Here is a 14,245-nt window from a genome sequence, read left to right as displayed (position 1 = left end):
CCTCAAAGCAATTTTTCAAAAATTCGATTTTGTTTCTTTTCTATTCCAACTGCCCCGAGGTCCGCCCCGAGTGTTACTTGTATGAAGGGGTAACACCCAAAGTAAAATTGCAAGTTTTTGAAAAATATAAAGCTAAAATGCATTTTTAAGACTACAAATTTGAAAATTTTCCCTTGGAGGGGGGGGGGATCCATTGAGAAGAGATAAAATGAAGGGAGTCAAGACTTTCATTCATGAAACCAATACCCCAAGTCATGTGATAGATTTTAAATCGAAGAATTGACTTCTGCCAATCAGGTTTCTTTCGCTTGTTCCACGCAAAACGGGCCAACTAGTCGTCGTTGTTGAGTCACAGGACTTGGGTTTTTGGGTCAGCTTTTGATAAGCCAATCGTTGAACTTGCTCCCTCCATTTTAATTCCTGCTCTAAGGGGGGGGGGGTCACTCTTGCTAGGTACGCCATGTATCAATATCTGGTTCAGAAAGAGGAATTTAGTATAATTAAATACGTTGTTGACAGTAAAAGGCAACTTTTGAAGCAAATTTATTGAAATGTATTAATGACTCATTCAACTTTTGTCCTATTCATTATATTACATTCACTGTATTTTTATTTCAAGTTACATTATGAAGACAAATAAAAATGGCTTCATTTTTTTGGTGTACACTGATATTTTTTCAAACACAAGTACGTGCTTTGATGAGGTAGTTAGTGGCTTTCACGTAAAAATTTTGCTCAGGCTTTTTTCCAAAAAAATTGGCAAGTTTGATGTTAAATAGTACTATTCTCTTCATATAACAAGGTCATGAACATTTTTATGAAGTTATGAAAAAGTCTTGGAAAAGTCATGGAATTTTCCCACTCAAATAGAGTATGAACCCTGATTATCATAACATAGACGAACAAATTATAACATGATTGGTTGGTTTGCTTATTTTTAATGGCGCAAGAACCCTTGAGGGCTATACTGCGCCAAACGATTTTTTAGTTTAAAATTTATACATAAATAAAAAATCAGGATATGATAAAAGTAAAAATGTTTTGGAGAGAAAGGTTTAAACAACAGTAGTTTAAAACAAGTAATAAAAAGCCTGTAAACCTTAAAACTTTTGAAAGGGTTTGAAACAATAGGTTGTCAAAGAACCTTCAGTAACAAGAAAAATGGATAAAATTACATTTTGACGACACAACCACTAAATTAAAAAGGAGAAGCCAATCTCCCGGAGGAAGGAGTATATATTGGGATGGGGTGGGTCTCCCAGCAGCTCTTTCAGAGATGGATTAAAATTATTAAAATATTTAAAACGTATTTGGTTAAAATTTGGGCAGTTGCATAAGATATGCAACACTGTCTGGTTGACGTTACATCTAATACAAGTTGGAGCTGGTTCACGACATAAGAGGTGTTTATGGGTGAACCTGGTATGGCCGATGTGAAGACAAGTTAACAAGACTTGTTCTCTCCTGGTTAGTTGTAATGATTTGAAATCTTTAATCGACGGCTGGATCAAATGCAATTTATTTTGTGTTTCGAGATTCCAGGTCCGTTGCCAATGCGTGTTAAGACATTCAGCTACTGCGTTTTTAATGTCAACTAAAGGAAGACTGTCATCAACTAGGATATTTGCGTCTTTGGCAGCTGAATCAGCGGCTTCATTGCCGGCAATGCCTACGTGACTATGGATCCAGCAAAAGAGTACATGAAAATTATTTTGTATAAGTCTTTTGTATAAATGATAATATTGAATGACTATGGGGTGGCTGTTATTGTTGCAGTGGGTGATTGCTTCCACTGAACTCTTTGAGTCAGTGTATATCACCCACTTTTTGTGAGCGGATTGGGCTATTGATTGTAGAGATATCAATATGTCTTTTATTTCTGCTGTAAAAACAGCAAGATGGGTGTGATTGTTCAGCGGTAACTTGACCATTTATTATTGCAGCAAAGCCGACGTGATCGTTTGCTTTTGATCCACCAGTGAAAATGTCATGATAATCAGAATATTTGCATTTTGTGTCATAAAATATTTGTTGGTAACCTGTATTGGAGGTAGTTTCTTTAGAGAATTTAGCGAGGTCATTGATGGTAGATGGAATTACTTCACACCATGGTTCAATCAGTTCTATTGTATTGAGAGTATTAAAATCTGACAGTTGCAAATCTGAAAGCACCTGGCGCATTCAGATCCCGAATGTCGGGGTTGCAGAAAGACAATGAAGAAATAAGATAACATTAGATTCATTAAAAATATGAAGGTGTGATGGGTGATCAGTATAAGGTTTTGTTTTGAAGTAGAAGTTCAATGAAAGTTTGAGGCGTCTATTGTTTAAAGATTGTTCATGAGCAAGAATATGAAGACTGTTGATAGGTGAGGTTCGGAAAGCTCCTGTGCAGTGCCTGATTGTGGATTGAATCTAGAACTTTCAGATAGCTCTTTGCCGCGGAGCCATAAATTTGGCATCCATAATCAAGTTTTGAGCGTATTAGAGTCCTGTAGATCCTTAAGAGAGACTCTGTATCAGCACCCCAGAAAGTGTTCAATAGGACTTTAAGGATATTTAATTTTCGTAAACATTTCTTTTTTAACTCTTGTATATGTGGTATAAATTTGAGTTTGTTATCAAGTGTAAGACCGAGGAATTTTCCTTGATCTTTTACAGCTATTGGTTGATTGTTAAGGAGAAGTGTTGGATCAGGATGAAGACCTCTTTTATGGCAGAAGTGGATACAGATACAGAAAGTTTTTTGAACAGAGAAAGTAAAGCCATTTTCCTCCGCCCATTGTGTTACTTTATTAATAGCGATTTGAAGTTGTCTTTCAATGATACTCATGTTCGATGAAGGGAAAGAAATTTGAAAGTCATCAACGAACATGGTACCTTTGACAGCGGGAGACAGTTGTTCGATTAAGCTGTTGATTGCAATTACAAAAAGAGTTATGCTTAGTACGCTTCCCTGGGGAACTCCTTCTTCTTGAATAAATGTATCTAAACTTGACACATACACGAAAAAGTCGGTCTCTTAGAAAATTAGAGAGAAAGATGGGTAGGTTACCTCGCAACCCATACTCGTGCAGGGTTTTGAGGATCCCATATCTCCAGGTACGGTCATATGCTTTTTCAATGTCAAAAAATACGCTCACAAGATGTTTTCGTTTGAGAAATGCTTCTCTTATTGATGTTTTGAGAAGCAATACGTTGTCTATTGTGCATCTACTACGCCTGAATCCACTTTGATATGGAGATAGCAGATGGTGCGACTCCAGAATGTATATCAGCCTGGAGTTGACCATCCGTTCCATTATTTTACATAGGCAGCTAGTGAGAGCTATAGGTCTATAGCTCTCAGGTTTTTCAGATGGTTTATTGGGCTTAAGGATAGGAATTACTGTTGCTTGACTCCAGGATTTCGGGAATCTGTGTTCCGAATAAATTCTATTGAAAAGATGCAGAATATTTTCTAAAGAAGACCTGCTTAGATGTTTTAACATACTATTATGAATTTCATCTGGACCTGATGCTGTGTTTTTTTATTTTTGTAAAGCATCATTCAGTTCTTGAAGGGTGAATTTTGTGTTGTATTTATTAAAAATGTTTGAATTAAAATCTAGAACTTTTTGTTCTTTGCGTGATTTGATGGTTAAAAATTTTGAGCAATAGGTATTTGCACTGGAGACTTCTGCCAAATAAGTCCCCATGCAGTCAGCCACTTCATTGTGATCGGATAAAATACGACCATTATTCTCCAGAATGGGTGCACAAGATGTATTGTAGTTGCTAACGATTTTTTTTATTTTACCCCTTACGGTCTTTGATGGGGTGGACGTCGTGATTGTGCTGACATAGGTCTGCCACGAGTCCTGCTGGCTCTTCCGTTGAATCCTTCGAGCTTCAGCACGAGCTCGTTTAAGTGCCACGAGATTTTGTGTGGTTGGACGAAACGTGTTCCATGCCTTTTTTTGTTTCTTATGAGCCTCCTGACAATCAAGGTTCCACCAAGGCTTAGGAAACTTGATCCTGCCTTTAGTGGTTTTTGGTATGGTAGCGTTAGCTGTGTTTAAGATAGTGTCGGTTACTCGCTTTACCGCTACATCGATATCAATATTAGTCACGTCTTCTGATTTAATTTCTGCAAACTGGGTAAATGCTGCCCAATCAGCTCGATCAATGCGAAGTCGGGCTTGATGATGCTGCTGATGGCCGCAGCGTAAAGTGGAGGTTATCTTGATCGGAAAGTGGCCACTGGTGTAGAGACCACCCTCCACCTGAAAATCCCAACGTGGCAGAAAAGAAGGTGAGCATATTACGAGATCGATGGCATGGTAAGATTGGGTAGGAAGATGAAAATAAGTGTTTTCACCGTTATTAAGAATGCAAAGATCATTGCCTTCTATAAAAGTTTCTATTGTTAAACCTCTACTGTTGGAGTCTGGACTCCCCCAGAGAGGATTATGGCCATTAAAATCCCCCAAGATATAATGGGGGAGGAAGTTCTCAAGTCATATGAAGGTGGGATATACAGAACAAACTGTGAACAGCGAGTGAAGGTGAACTCTCGCAGCTACTGCTTGCAAGGATGTGTTGATATTGAGCTGGCTAGATGCATAATCGTTAGAAATTAGCAATGCCACTCCTCCACAACGACGGTCTCCTGACAAGCGGTCCTTGTGGTATATATCAAAACCTTTCAACCTCGGTCTATCAACAGGGGACAGAAATGTTTCTTGCAGACAGAATATGGCGGTTGATGATATTCAACAAGATCTTTGCTGTCCGTGACATTATGCGAGTAACTCTGACAATTCCAAGAAAGAATGCTCACGGCCATGAAGAGAAAAAGAAGGAGAAACGGCCAGAAGAAGAAAAAGCAGCTCATGAAGGAGGATGGTCCGTCCACCCTTCATCGTGGGATGGCGGAAGGTCTTCAAAGTCGACATCCTCGTCCTCCTCCTGGGGAGGAGGTTGTTGGAATTTTTCAATTTGGGACTTGGTTAATTTTACTTTCTTACTAGAAAGTAAAAAGTCCTCTTTTTTAAAATTATAAAGTTTTGGGGGCCTCTGTTTAGACGCTACCCCCCCCGATTTTTGCGCGCATTTGGATAATTTTCTTTTTTTCACTAAGTGTTTTTTGAATTTTACATGAGTGATTTCTTTTCAGTAACAGATATAGTATTTGTTTTTTGTATTTGTTGTTGATTTTGATTAGTTTCCTTAAAAGAAGATTTGGGGCTATTTTGTTTATTTGATTTGGTTGTGTTGACAGTTTTGGCATTAGTAGAAGCATCTGTTTGGGTATCTGTTTGTGTGCTTACAGACTTCAGTACCTTTTTAACGGCTGAAGTATATGAAAGACCTGTTGGTGTGCGGGATTCAACTAGTTTTCTTGCATTTGGATAAGATATTTTTTGTGTTTTAATTATCTGAATTTCTTTTGCTGTGTGCCATTTTGAGCATGATCTGGAGTATGAAGGATGGTCCCCTTTGCAGTTTACGCATTTGTAGGTCTTGATACATGTATTACTGTTGTGTCCGGGCTCTGCACACCTGGCACAGGTGTCAGTACCACGGCACGCAAACTTCGAATGTCCAAACCGCTGGCATTTGAAACACCGGAGCGGATTTGGAATATAGGGGCGAACTGGGCAAGAGAGATAGCCGGCTTTAACACATTGTGGGAGGACAGGTGTGTTGAATGTCAGAATGACATGTTTGGTGTTTATTTTTTCGCCGTTCCGTTTGATGGTGATCCTTTTTACTGAACTTACGTTTTGATCCTTCATTCCCTCCAAGATTTCCTCCTCAGGTGTAAAGAGAAGGTCAGGTTCAGAAATTATTCCCCGTGAAAAATTAAGAGTTTTATGTTCTGAAGTTGTAACAAGATATGAACCAATTTGTGTGATTGCCATTATAGATTTAATTTGTTTTGTGTCTTTAATTTCGACTAGAAGTTCACCGCTGCGTAGTTTTTTAACAGATTGATATTCTCCTATTAAATGAGTGAGCGCTTTATTTATCAAAAAGGGGGAAACTTTGCTTAAATTGAGGTTTGGATCGTTGCGTTTAATAAGAAAAAACTTAGCTGTGCTTAACAATACGTTCTGACGCCCCCCGCAGGGGGGAGAAAGGTTATTTATATTATCATCCATAAATAAACCTGGGAACTAAGGGGAAAAGATGGGGTCTAGCCCCTGTGTAGCCCCCTACACAGAGGTAAGGCTGCGTACGACAGGGTTCGCCTGCTATCCCTGGCGAGCAAATTAACAAAGCAAAATAGCGAGAAATTCATCATCTATTTATTTTAAATATACAGGCGAATCAAATGACTTTTTAATTTTCTACTATGGGCAAAGCCGTGCGGGTACCACAAGTATGAAATAATTGAAAAATTAAAATCTTTGATTTACATCAAACTAAGAGTTTTAGTGTAGCTGATCCTTTTCTAACAACATTTCATGGTTTTGAAAAACGAAATGGAATCTTACGTAAGAATGGAAGGAGGGGTTTGAAAGATCTTACATACTCTTAGATGGGGGAGAGGGTTGGTCAAAAATTATCAAAATCATCCGTACTTAATTAATGAAAAAGGCATTTAAAGACTTTTTCAAATGTAATTTTTGAAACGTAAAATGGATTTTAGTCAAATCAAGCTAAGCATAATTTAAAATGAAAAATAACTTAAAATGATGAATTAAGGGTTCTAATTATCCCTCGAACTTCGGGTAAAGTTCATCTGCAACTTTTCAACAGCTATCTGTGCAGCTTTTTAAGGGCTTTGACATGCTGCAAAAATTGGACAATATGACCTTTTTTTTAGATGAAATACTCTCAAATTTATGATTTTCTTTAAAACTGAATAAAAATCATGGAATACTGTTTTTTTAAATGAGAAGTACCCAATGTTCACCCCGTCATCCCTGATAATGTGTACAAAATTTATGATGATCGTTTAAGTAGTTAAAGTTTGAAAGGTAACAAAGTCACTTTCACATTAATAAGTTAGGGTTGTATTGTAATTAGTGCTTTAACGTTAACTTATTTTGAAGTGCAAATACAGGGGTCTGGCCAGAGCAAATTTGGGTCCGTTAACGGACCCTTCACAAAAATCCGATCAACCAAAACGGACCTTTCACAAAAATCCGATCAACCAAACCGAACCCTTCACAAAATTCTGGTAGACAAAAACGGATCTTTCACAAATTGTTTATTGAAAGAGCAAATCTCAAATTAAAATAATACAGCATATTTAAAGTTAAATTAAAGGAATCAACTTATACAAAATCAGCTAATTTTGCAAAAGAAAAAAATCGGCACTCTTGTGATGCTCCTGCAAGCCATAAATAATTACTACCGCCAAATAAATATAATGCCTGTCCTTGGTTTCTCTGAAAGAAATTAACAGCTAAAAGTCAGTTTGGTTTATAATTTTGCTTGTTTGTTTTATGCAGCGGTGTTGTTGTAAACTTCTTTGGAAAAGCGTCAACATTCTCTGAATAGGCGTAGTAAGCACTTTTCTCCCCACTCATGATTTAATCATCAATAATATACAGCGAAATGAATTTAGAACTGCAAAGGAGAAATGAATTTAGAACTGCAAAGGATAGTATGGGTGGGACGGATGTGATCATCGTGATCATCGCTTCAGATAGGGTTACAAAATTCAAACTTATCGCCACTTAGTGTCTGGTGGTGCGATGTTAAACTGTTATTTTGGGAGAAAGTTATATGGGTTTGGTTTTTCGATGCTAAAAAGGATAATTAACTTTAAATAAACTTTTATTTGCTGTTATTTTTTTCTATAGATGCCTACATTTTGAAAAACGAAATCTTTTTACATCCGATATGAGAATCATATTTTATTCTTTTTTTCAAGCTAACTTCGCTTTAGAGACGTACCGAGCAGCACTTTGGCCGAGTACCGAGTTACCGAGTATTCGGCCTTTCACTACTCGGCCGAGTTACCAAGTACCAATTATGTTTTAAGAAGAACCACCGATACACATGTGATGAATTTTGAACTTATTGGAATAGTTGTATAGGGTAATTCCATATCAAATCAACCAATGGTCAAAACGTCATGTCTTTAGATTTTGCTCATTTTTTGTTCCAATGGAGTATTACCACAACAGAGAAAATATACCAAGTTTTGAATTTTTTCACTCATTTGTTTTCGAGTTATAATATTTTAAAGTTTTGACGAAGTTGAAAATTTTTCCTGACACGTTTTCTTTAAACGGCCGTAATTAAAAAACTATTCGACTCAAAGAGTTAAAACTGGTAGTGTTTTATTCTGTATTTAATAAGGTTTTATAAAATATATGACATGACCTAGTTCTACCTTTTTCTTTTTTTAAACATTTTTTTGAAATTTTTTTTTTTAATTTAAAAAAATTCAAAATCGAAATTTTGTATTTTTTTGAAAAAAATTTATGTTATTTAGTCTTACTTTAGCAACATTTACACAAAATTTCATGATGGCATTATTGTGGTATCATAAGAAAAAAAAATATTTCCTCTTTCAACATCTTTATTCATGTAACAATTCATACAGCTTGATCAGTTAGATCATCCAAAGGGGGTGGAGGGATGGCAAAGACTGTTCCATTAAGATTTTTAAGGGGATGTTTAAGGGGCATTTTTCTCTAAAGAGGTTTCATCCCTGTGTGTGTGGGGGGGGGGGCTGTACAGTATTTGAGGAGGTGTTTTTGGCACCCTTGGCTTGATTCCTTTATATACATATATATATATATATATATATATATGTTTATTTATACAGAAATATATATATATATATATATATATATATATGTTTATTTATACAGAAATATATATATATAATATACAGTTGGCTCTCTGTTTAAAGACTTTCAAGGGACCACAAAAAATCGCCCTTAAGTAGAAAGCGTCTTTAAATAGAATGCTTTTAATACTACAGTGGACCATTTAGGTCCGTGAAAAGCCGTCGTTAAATAGAGCATCGTTAAACAGAGAGCCAACTGTATATATATGCAGGTTTTTTTAAATAGCCAAGAATTAAATTTTATTAACTGAAAATAGATAGTCTACGTATCGATGGCAAATGGTCCGTAATCGAAAGTGTTGAAATAATTCAGTAAAGCAAAGGTCTCCAATCAACATTTTTTCAATCCTATCTCCATGGGTTGATACAGTAGAAGGGCTTGACCATCATGAGTCATGCTTCAGCACCTACATCCCTGCTACCCATCCCCTAAGTAGCCACTCCCACTCATCAGCTGCCTGCTGCAACGAGCCCTTAAGCTTTCTCCTGGTGTAATATGAAACCCGTCTGCTTTCTCCCACTACAGATGCATTGAAATCTTCAGTACTTTGTATGTTCTTAGACAGTGCACATTCTAAATTTTACTGCCTGCTTTCTTTGAAATTTTTTTTTCCAAGTTTTATTGTTATTTTAATGTTAAATTTATGCATATTTTTGTTAAGAGCCAACTTTTAGTTGAAAATGGATAAACAATGGAGCATATTTTGCTGCAATCCATTTAAAAAGGAAGGACATTGGGTGACAAAAGATCTAAGAACTGCAAAATTTGGATGACAACAGTAACATATGGCATTGAAGAAGGAATGAAAATTTGTACTGCTTGTCACATACAATTAAGTAAGCAAAAACATTCTTCAGTCCCTGAAATTGATGATGTTATGAGTGAGTTCAGCAAAGATCCAAAACCAGGCTCTAGTACAGAGGATCCAGAGTTCATGAGCCCTCATGATGGGGATGTACAGTTTGAAGAAATTGTGGGCTATATTGCTTGTGCCTATGACAGCAAATGGTGGATAGGATATGTAATTTCAAAAGAACAGGTAGAAGAAGAAATCCAGGTTTCTTTCCTTCATCCTAGCGAACCATCATCATCATTCATTTATCCAAGAAAAGCAGACATTTTGACAATTCCTAAAAATTTTGTTCTGTGCAAATTACATCCTGTCACTGCTACAAGCAGAACATACCAAGTCTCGAAAGAGGAGATGGCAAAAGCAACTGAATATACTATATCTATACTAGGACTTACAAATTGAGTTCTATTGTAGCAAAGTGAGTTTCAAAATATGGCTAAAAAAGCTTCAGTAACTTTTAAATTGAAGTTTTCAAATTTAAATAAAATTTATATTTTTTATTCAATAATAAATATTTTTTCACCGAAAAAATTGTTTGAACTTGTTAATATGCTTGCAATACTGCCAAGTACTTGTTTTTCTACGCAATAGTCCCGGTTTAAACTTTAACTACTTTTCATTGGAACAAATGTTTTTTACATATAAACTTAAAGCAACTGTTTGAAAGAGAAATTTTTTTTCTCCATGATACCACAAAAATGCCATCATGAAATTTTGAATTTATGTTGCTTAAAGAAGACTAAGTACCCTGTTTTTTTTTTCCAAGAAAATTAAAAATTTTGATTTTCAATTTTTACAAAATAAATTTTAATGATTTTTTTTTTTTTTTTTTTTTGTTGTTGCTAGGTTTTGTTGCATATTTTTAAAAACCTCCTAAAATACTGAGCAAAACAGCACAAGTTTTAAACTTTTAAGTCAATTAGTTCTTTGATAATAGCCTTTTAAAGATTACTAAATGATGTAAAATTTATGATGCTTCCAGAGTTAAAAAAATTTATAACTTTGGAAAGAATTGTTGAAAAAATTTGAAACTTCAGATTTGTCATCATGGAGGTGTGTATCATAGACAGATAAATCATTACATTCTAAAACATTGACCTTAAAAATTTATTTTTTATTGGTTGATTTGACATGGAATGACTGATTAAAGCACTGTTGACAGAGGAAAATTTTTTTTCTGCATGATACCAAAAGAATGCCATCTTGAAATTTTGAATAAATGTTGCTAACAAAAGGCTAAGTAACATATATTTTTTCAAAAAAATTAAAAATTTCTATTTTGAATTTTTACAAATTAAAAAAACTTATTAAAAAAATTATAAAACTTTTTTTTTTTAGCAACTGGGCTTTGTTATATATTTTTGAAAACCTTATAAAAGACTGAACAAAACAGCACCAATTGTAGACTTCTAAGTCAAATAGTACTCTAATAATAGCCCTCTTAAGATTTTAATCAATGCAAAATTTTGGATTCCTTCAAAATTTAAAAAATGCATAACTTTGCAAAGAATTGTTGAAAAAATTTAAAACTTCAGTTTTTTCATCCTGGAGGTGAGTATAATAAACAGACAAAAAATCATAATCCAAAACATTGACCTTCAAAATTTATTTTTTATTGGTTGATTTGATATGGAATGACCCTATAGACCTCCCTGTCCATATAATAGTTTTTAAAATTACATTCCTGCTGAAATTTAATTATGCATTATTTAAAAAAAATTATTTATATATATATATATATCTATATATTTGACAAAAATTTTACAAAAAAAATATTTTTTAAATTAAAAATTAAAAATAAATATAAAAGGTATGATTAACCAAGTTGGAATTAAAACAAATTGTACCAATCTATTATAGTTCTTGTCCGCCAAAAATAAATAATTTTTAAAAGCAAATAAAACGAATGTGCAGGAACGCTGCAGACACGTGTTTCTGCGTTACAAGGAACGTCTTTTTCAGTGCATAAAATGTTAGCTAAAGACTGTAAAGACATTCTACAAAAGAATCCGATTTTTGTCGGATGCCTTTAAACGAGCTCACATTTTGTGCATTGAAAAAGGAATTACTTGTAATGCCAAAACACGTGTCTGCACTGTGCTTTTAACGTTGTTTTATTTCCTTTTATTTTTTAAGCAAAGGTATTTTTATATTTCTCATAACTAATTTTTGTTTGTAGAAAAAATACATTTTTAATGTAAAAATTCCATATTTTCTATACTTACTTTTTTGCACAATTTTTAATAAATAAGTTTTATTAACTTTGGGGACATTAAAATAAAGATTTATTCCCTTGAAGCATTACAAACTTCATTATTCTCAAAATTTAAATTTAAATTGTAAATGATTGCAGAATATTATATGTGATTGCGTTTTTTTATAAACTTTAATATCTGTCTTGGACAATATTCAATTTTTTGCAACTACTCGGTATTGGCCGAGTATCTGATCAAAATTTGGCCGAGTATCGAGTACTCGGCAAATTGGCCGAGTAGGCCGAGTAGTTACCGAGTGCTCGGTACGTCTCTACTTCGCTTTATTAGGATGCAAATAAATGAAAAGTCTCTTTATTTTTGTAACAAAGCTTATTTCAAGTTTTTAAAGGGTTCCATTTTCTTTTATGAGTCGATTATTTAAATGCTGAATCGATGGTTTATTTTTTATTTTATTTATTTATTTATTTATTTTTGCTTCAACTGTGACCAGATATTAATGATATGTTTATCATAGGACTCTAAAATGCAATTCAAAAGTAATTTTATCAAAAATATTTATTTTACAAGCCGTTTTTATACTTTTGATTCCTCCACTTTGAGGATTGCAATCTCTTTGCATCCGCTGTGGAAATCTGTTTTTTCGAATTTTCGATGTGTAGTACGCTTAGTTAAGAAGTAAACAAATAAAATATTTTTTTGTTTTTGTGAAAATCACGGAGTTTATAAAGTTTGAACGAAACTCTGTGCTCTTAAACAGTGTCTTGGGTTAAAAAGTTAAATGCTGAACCCCTGCCTAATTTTTTTCTTAGTTATTTTAAATACTATACAAAAAAACATTTCTAGTATAATTTAACATGATGTAGAATGGTAGATAAATATTGATACTTGAGGGGTGCCCATCTCCCAGGGAGCGATGTCTCCCCCTTCTCCCCAAATACTAGAAAAACACTCAAGAATAATATTCTCAACAGGAAAAAGAGAAAACACTCAACTTTAAGTGTTAATGATGCAGTTTCCACCATCTCAAGAGTCGAAACTTTCGTTTTTACAATGAAAAAAAAAAATTTTTTTTTAATTTTTTGATTTTTTACAAAAATAATTGATTTTTCACAAAATTATTTTATTTTTCACAAAAAACGGACTTTGTGAAAAATCCTGGACAGACCCCTGAAATATGTAGCTATGTTCTGAATACTAGTTTCAAAATTTGAAATGATTTATGTATCGCAAAAGCTCTGCTCCTGAGGTGTGCGCTGTATCGGTCTTGTACTGTATGTTTCTTTTGAACGTGCAATTCTTAAATGAGTATATTCTTGTTTTTCTTAGGTTAATATGTCTAGCAAGAAGAAATCTAAGCTTGAAGACAGTGACTCTGATTCTGGACCAGATGATGTGAGATTTATAAACTTTAATTATTTAAATTTATTTTTGATATTGTCGCCTCAGCAAAACTAAGACATCTAATCCCAGAATAACACTAAGATATCCTACTGTTGCTCTGATGCAACGATTTGTGGTAAAATGTTAAATTAAACATAATGTATCCCCCAGGCATTTTTAGGAGGCAGCAGCACCCTGCTTCATTTAAGTTAATGTTTGATGTGCTCTGTCCTCCTTTTTCAGGCTACTTTCCCAGAAAAAGAAGAAAGAAGCATGAAAGAAGGCTTAATACATCTTAAAATATATATATATATATATATATATATATATAAAGTCAAATAAATCAAATAACATCTGTTGGTCCGTCAATTGTCCTTCCCCCCCAATAACTTTTGAATGAATAGTCCAAGTCGAACAAATGTTTTTTGTTTGAAAGATCTCGGCAAGGACATCTCACTCCCATATTTAATTTTTTGATTGAACAATTTTTAGTGAAATTTAAAAAACTTAAACATTGGCTCCTACGGGGAAATTTAAGGCAAATATTAATTCGGAACTTAGGCGAATTTGCTTTAAACAAAGTTCATATTAATAAGTTTTGAAGAACATGTATAGAAAATATCTTTCTGATTTGAAAAATTTTCCATTCAATTTTGAACAGTTCAAATCCCTTTAGCGCCTACGGGGAAACTGAAAGTCAATATAGATTCCGAACTTGTAGACAGATTTTCTTCAAACAAATTATATTGGAAATAGCTCATCATGATGAAAGACTCCCCAACTCTTGACTCCTAGAATTTTAAGATGACAGTCAACTCCAAATCTGACTTTCGTGCCCGATAATGAGACAGACTCTGACTCAAGCTTTGGCAAAAATTTAGACAGAGAGGAAATGACTGATTCTGACTCTTGGAGATTTAAAGTTTTACACTCTGACTCATTTATTCTAAAATAAATCTGACTCTGACTCCGCAAATAATGGCAGAGTTGCGTACATT

The 14,245-nt window shown here is 34.1% G+C and overlaps 1 protein-coding gene across 3 annotated transcripts in view; it reads left to right on the top strand.

The window, feature by feature from the left end:
• The window catches only part of LOC129224209 (activated RNA polymerase II transcriptional coactivator p15-like), a 42,356-nt gene that overhangs the window by 11,619 nt on the left and 16,492 nt on the right, over nucleotides 1–14,245 (top strand). For all 3 annotated transcript variants that reach the window (XM_054858629.1, XM_054858630.1, XM_054858628.1), the window contains exon 2: nucleotides 13,194–13,259. In XM_054858629.1, coding sequence (XP_054714604.1) covers nucleotides 13,200–13,259 — 60 coding nt within the window. In that variant the 5' untranslated portion in view covers nucleotides 13,194–13,199. The remainder of the gene's footprint in view (nucleotides 1–13,193; nucleotides 13,260–14,245) is intronic.

This window comes from Uloborus diversus, chromosome 6 (assembly GCF_026930045.1).
Source record: "Uloborus diversus isolate 005 chromosome 6, Udiv.v.3.1, whole genome shotgun sequence".
Lineage (NCBI taxonomy): Eukaryota > Metazoa > Arthropoda > Arachnida > Araneae > Uloboridae > Uloborus > Uloborus diversus.
The sequence above is the reverse complement of the archived record's forward strand: the minus strand, read 5'-3'. Positions and strand labels throughout refer to the sequence as shown.